Source organism: Nematocida major (assembly GCF_021653875.1).
Source record: "Nematocida major strain JUm2507 chromosome Unknown 2332, whole genome shotgun sequence".
NCBI lineage: Eukaryota > Fungi > Microsporidia > Nematocida > Nematocida major.
The window spans coordinates 1-5,742 of record NW_025952900.1 but is presented as its reverse complement, the minus strand read 5'-3'; the positions used below and the strand labels follow the sequence as shown (position 1 = coordinate 5,742).

Genomic DNA, 5,742 nt, shown 5'->3' with positions numbered 1-5,742 from the left:
CATCGTATTAACATCTCTACTTTGTCTTTGTCGGGTTATACTTCAGTGCATGCCAGTCGCTCTTGCATCCGACGTACGGGCACTGGAACTTCTTCTTCTGCGGGGTATTCTTGTAGAGGAAAGCCAGGCCTTCTTTGTCAAAGACGTGCCCGCACGGAGCCTCCACTTTCTCCTCTATTTCCTTCTGTGTTATTAGGCAGAACTTTACCTCTTCAGCATCCTCTGCAACAACCTCTGCATTTCTCTTGCTGCGTATGTCTGTGTAGTCTCTGCTCTCTTTTACTCGCTTCCTGCACTCTGCGTCTATATGCATCTTGTGGTACTCCTGGCTCTCTATGCACTCTTTGTTGTCCTGCAGGACCGTGTGCAGCGCGAGTATTTCCTTCAGAATCTTGTCAGTTACTATTCCCTCGGAAGATGTTCTCAGCAGATTTACCAAGTACTCCACTTTCTGCGACACTCTTTCTAAAACGCTCCCCTCTGAATTTTCCTCCTCTTTGCAAAGCATGAGAAATGTGAAACTCTCGGCTTAATAAAGGCAGCTCTTCATAAGCGCAGAGCAAACACTGTAGCAGAGAGAGTGATATTTCTGGCGCAAATGTGAAACAGTCCGTGCTGTATATGTATTAAGAAAACAAATGTTTTCATAGCATGAAAGGACTCTGCATGACATATATGCTTCTAGCCGGAATACAGCGCATATACGCTGGAAAAGTGGCAAGTTTAGAGGGTGTTTATAATGACGCGAAATGCATAGGAAATAGCATAGGGCTGCTACGAAATGACAATACATGGGGAATATTCCCGTGCAAGGAGGGCCACTACTGCGTCTCTGCAAATGGGAAAGTTCAGTGCGCGAAAGAGGCCGATGACCACGTCAAAATAAGCACTGTGACTATAACACTGCCCCCGAATGTGACTCCTTCAGTGACTGTTAAGCACCCCACCGCAGAACCTACCCGGACTGTGCCTGACCCTGAAAAAACAAGAAAAAGCGTAACTGTGGGTGATGCTGCGCATGAGATTCTCGACTCTTTTGATCCTATGGTGCCTGGGAACATGCATATTAAGCCCAGCGCATCTGTCATGCCAACTGAAGATGCGAATATCACAGGAAAGGAGAGTACCACTGGAGGAGTCATGCCCAGCCAAATCCCCAGTGCAGGAAGTGCCTCCTCCGGCGGGAGTATCTCTCCCTCTAGCGGAGGAAGCAGCGGTACTTCTTTCAATGAAAGCTTCATGGACAGTGCACAGAGCGGGAATATAGTCATAGAGTACAAGGATTCTGGCATAGGAGATATTGACTTTAAAATACCCACAGAGTTCAACAACTATGCAGAATTCCGGGGCTCTAGCTCGAACTCTGCGAATCCTTCAAGCAGTTCAAGCAGTCCAAGCAGTCCAAGCAGTCCAAGCAGTCCTAGTTTAGCGAATAGTTCAAACTCTTCTAGTGCTTCAAATGGTTCAGCAAATACTTCAAACTCTTCAAATGGTTCCTCGAATACTTCAAATAGTTCTAGTGCTTCAAATGGTTCCTCGAATACTTCAAACTCTTCTAGTGCTTCGAATACTTCAAATGGTTCCTCGAATACTTCAAACTCTTCGAATGGTTTTAGTGCCTCAAACTCAAAAGACTCTTCTCCTGACAAGAGCACTCCTGCTGTGAACTTCAGCGACCCTGGAAGCGGCGTGGGCTCGGGAGTGCAAGCTCCAAGCTCCAGTGCCTCTGGCGGAGCTGCTGGCTCTGCACAAAGCGCGATTTCACAGGCTGGAAGCACACTTTCCGTCCCTGCCATAAGCAATTCCGGCACTCCTGGAGCCAGCAAAACAGGCGCAAAACCTGCTGCAAATTCAGGTTCCAGTTCAGGTTCCAGCGCAAGTGCCAGCAGCGGATCTTCTGGAGGAGCCCCCAGCAAAAACAAGTCTTCACTAACAGCAGACCAGGTGAAGAGCACGTTGAGTGCGTGTGGATATGGAGGAGCCCCAAAGCAGGACTTTGTCGCTGAGTTGGTCTCTCAAATAAACAAGCAGTCCTGGGACAACAACGAAAAAAGCATGTTCTTAGCGCAAATATACCACGAGTCCGGCGGACTGACCCAACTCGTAGAGAAAGCCTGCGTGTCAACTCCGTGCACGAACTACGACAACGCAAACAAGGCAAACGGCACTGTTGTTGCGTCTCCTGGCAAGCACTACTTTGGAAGGGGATATATCCAGCTGTCGTGGCCCTCAAACTACAAGGACGCCAGCAACTCCATATACAAGGACGACAGGCTGTACACAAACCCTGATCAGGTTGCGAGTGACAAGTCGGTGGCAGCTGCTGTGAGCATTTGGTACTGGAACGCCCGTGTGATGACGTCAAAGTCTCCGCTGAGTAATTTTGGAGAAACTACAAAGGCCATAAACGGTGCGATAGAGTGCGGAAAAGGCCCAAATAGCGCGGCCAAGAACAGGTGGACAAACTACCAGAAAATAGCAAAAGTGCTTGGGGTGACTAGCCTAGCATCCGAAAAAGGGTGCTATTAGTTAATAAAGAGCTGATGCCAAGCGCATGTTTTTTGAACAGTCTGAATTTAAACTGTGCACTTTAACTCGAACTCACAGAATTTTTCTGCTTGGAAAGCGCTGAGAAAATTGTGTAAAAAAACCCGGATAGAATTACGCCTTTATTCCGTGCTGTCTGTAGTGCTGTGAAATTCATGCCTTTATTATTTCTCTGTTTTCTTATATGGCCAGTGCTCAATCTATCCCTTCTTGTCTAAGCTGTGCAGCCTTAACTAGGCCCATCTAAGCAATAACCCATTACAAGTACCTGCTTTCATGTAGAATTCGGGTTTTTATTCTGGCACTTCTGCGCCCTCTTCTAAGCTCTCTACACTCTTCTGCACGTACGCGCCCTTCTTGAGCCGGCGTATCCTTTTGGATGCGTCCTTGTTTGCCAGAAAGTCTGCATATACTAGCTCTTTGTTTGCGCTTTCGCAGAGCTTCCTGTACGCCCACTGGATGTTTTTCTTGTCCACTCCTGTGAGCAGGGAGATGTCCTCAAAGCACTTCTCATCGGGTGAAAACTGTCTTTTGTGGCATATGAATCGCAGGATGCAGTTTCCCCAGTACGCCAGGTACGCCCTCTCCCCGTCTGCTGAGAGCGGCTGTTCAGGGCCTCCTGCGTACGGGGGATTCACCGTTTTCCGGGTCAAATAATAGCTGAAGTCTATCAAAAAAGACCCCAGGCCCAGCTTCCTGTACGGAGGAAACACGACAATGCACGAGAGGTTGTTTTTTCCCTCCCCTCTCTCCTTGGAGAAGTATCCCTGTATGATAAACTTTCCGTCCTTTACCTCCCCAATGATGTAGAAAAGAAACGGCTCCACGTCGTAGTAGAGTGTTTTGTGGTCCAAAAACATCTTTGCAAGGAGGCAGAGACTCTGGCAGTACTGCGGCTCTTTCGTGCCCTCGACTTCAAACACTGCCACGTCTTCCGGGTCCAGGTAAAGCAGTCTTCCAGGGGGATAGTTTAGCCGGCACTTTTTCTTGTGCCGCTGCATCATGTACACGGTAGGAAAGTAGTCCAAGCACTTGTTGCATATGTGCAGAGTTGGCCTTTTGATGTATTCCTCCGGGTATGGCGAGGAAAAGAGCGGACTCATTTCTATGCTTCCCAGAAAGACTGTTTTGATGCCGTCTGGATTCTTGCCTGGCCGATTCTTCCGGACAATTTCCGTTATTTTCTTTTGCAGCCCAGAGTCTATCTCCTCAGTGTGTCTTTCCAGCGCAGGAATTTCAGGGCCAAGCAAAGCATCAAATTCTATCGCTCCCTCCAGAAGGCGGCACTTTCCGCAAGTTTGGGCGTGCCCATCATTTTCCGCGTGATCTTCCTGCATGTGCAAAGGATGGAAGAAGTATCCGCAAGACTTGCAGCATTTGGCTTCTTCTTCTGATTTTGTGTAGCAAATGTAGCATATTCTGCATATACTACAAAGCATTTCCAGCGCACCGTCTCCCAACAGCTCCACTTTTCTATTTACATTCTCATCTGCTTCTATCCTACTCTTACATTTACTACATTCCATACAATTTTTTAGCAAAAAATCAATGAAAAAGAGACAGACAAACTATAGGGAAAGAGGCCAGCTAGAGGAAAGAAAAAGCCTTGGCGCGTTAGAAAAGAACCGGCACTTCCTGGAAAGAAGCCGCCACGTGCAAGAGAGAGAAGAAAAAATACAAAATATAAAGAAATTGACTGCAGAGGCAAATCCAGACGAGTACAGGCACTTCATGAAAACGCACAAAAGAAAAGGGATTAAAATCGTAAAGAGAGAAACCGCAAAGGAAAAAGGCCCTGCAATGCCCCAGCCTGAAGAAACGCCTTTCCAGGAAGAGGCACTTTCAAGGCCCCAGAGAATCGTATTCACAGAGTAGAACTGCATAGAGCCTGCTCTGTGCATGAATAGACGCACAAATAAAGTATACTATTATAGTCTGGAGGTTTTGCGGAGTTTCCATCCTGCAGCACTTGCCCAGTATAAAGGGGCAGTGCCTGCCTGCTTTCTTTAAAAGTACGGGACGTGAATCCCGATATTAATGCAGTCTTGTGCACAGAATCGGCAATTTCTTGTGTTATATGAAGTCAAAAATGAAAATTTGACATCTGCATTTGACATCTGCATGATGCTTCTATCGCATAAAAATGCTGTCTGAAAAACAATTGCAATATGGTAAATTTCGCAACGTTAGAAAAAACAGCTCGCATGGTCCGATATTCGTGCGGCCTGCTTTTGTACTCATATGCAACCATAAAGGTATATAAAACGTACGACAAGTACTTTGGGGGGAGGACGCTCAAAACCTCTGAAAGAAGCATTTGCGAGCCCCGTGCAGAAGAGAGTGTCGACTTGGAAGACTCGAAATTAGCTGGTTTGAAAACACGCGAGCGCTTTTGGCAGTGCTAAAGCTGCAATTCAAGGGCATATTTAGCATGTACTGCCTGGGCGCATCCACTGCGAAAAACATTCTATAAGGACAGGAAGAAACTTGGCCAGTGCAATACTGCATCTATGCGGATGCAGGTGTCGCTATGAATAAAGCCTGCATTTAAAGGTGGTATTTTTCTCTTCTACTGGTGTTTTATGCTGTAAAGCGCAATTGCCAAGATTTTTAAACTCATTGCATATGCAAGTTGCAAAACTAAAAATGAAGTCCATGCGCCCTCAAACCAAACCCATTTTTCCAAGGTGTTCAAGTATGCGAGCACAGCTCATTGGTCGGCATTTACATTGTTTCTAGGGGATATATTCAGTATTTCTCAGTTCCTGTGGTCTAATGCTGCGTATATGGCCAGCTAGAGAGTGCGGGCTTTATAATTTTTCCAGCAAAAGCATATCTAAAATGAAAATGTGTACAGTTTGTTTTTTAGCCTTTGAATTTATTTATATTTGGGTACTTGTTTGCTATGTGTATATGTATAAGTGTATGTACAGGTATATGTGTATGTATAAGTGCAAGTGTAAGTGGATAATAATAGGATATAGATAGTTCGCTGGACTGAGTTTGTTGTAGTTGTTGGTTGATTGTTGAAAGCTTACTGCAGGTGCCAGTAAGGAGCGCGAAGCTTGGGTTAGAAGCCAAGCTGCCACAGATACACATCCCAGAATCGAGCTAGAAAGATATCCGCCGAAGAGTTTAACCTACCTGTAACGAGCAGCACAATGTGTAGTCAGCTCAGGATGTTTACTTTTTCTT

General features: G+C 46.1%; 4 protein-coding genes across 4 annotated transcripts; 2 read left to right on the top strand and 2 right to left on the bottom strand.

Moving 5' to 3' along the window:
* Nucleotides 1-16: 16 nt before the first annotated feature.
* Nucleotides 17-508, bottom strand: NEMAJ01_2344 (uncharacterized protein; the record flags this gene model as incomplete). Its single annotated transcript, XM_047916182.1, has 1 exon — nucleotides 17-508. One exon carries the CDS (start codon nucleotides 506-508, stop codon nucleotides 17-19), a length of 492 nt encoding a protein of 163 aa, XP_047772139.1.
* A 143-nt stretch (nucleotides 509-651) lies between these two features.
* NEMAJ01_2343 (uncharacterized protein) lies at nucleotides 652-2,529 on the top strand (the record flags this gene model as incomplete). Its single annotated transcript, XM_047916181.1, has 1 exon — nucleotides 652-2,529. One exon carries the CDS (start codon nucleotides 652-654, stop codon nucleotides 2,527-2,529), a length of 1,878 nt encoding a protein of 625 aa, XP_047772138.1.
* Nucleotides 2,530-2,840: 311 nt separating this feature from the next.
* NEMAJ01_2342 (histone acetyltransferase MYST2) lies at nucleotides 2,841-4,073 on the bottom strand (the record flags this gene model as incomplete). The annotated part of the gene is made up of 1 exon (XM_047916180.1): nucleotides 2,841-4,073. One exon carries the CDS (start codon nucleotides 4,071-4,073, stop codon nucleotides 2,841-2,843), a length of 1,233 nt encoding a protein of 410 aa, XP_047772137.1.
* A 22-nt stretch (nucleotides 4,074-4,095) lies between these two features.
* NEMAJ01_2341 (uncharacterized protein) lies at nucleotides 4,096-4,422 on the top strand (the record flags this gene model as incomplete). The annotated part of the gene is made up of 1 exon (XM_047916179.1): nucleotides 4,096-4,422. The coding sequence occupies one exon, from the start codon at nucleotides 4,096-4,098 to the stop codon at nucleotides 4,420-4,422; it is 327 nt and encodes a 108-aa protein (XP_047772136.1).
* Nucleotides 4,423-5,742: the final 1,320 nt, after the last annotated feature.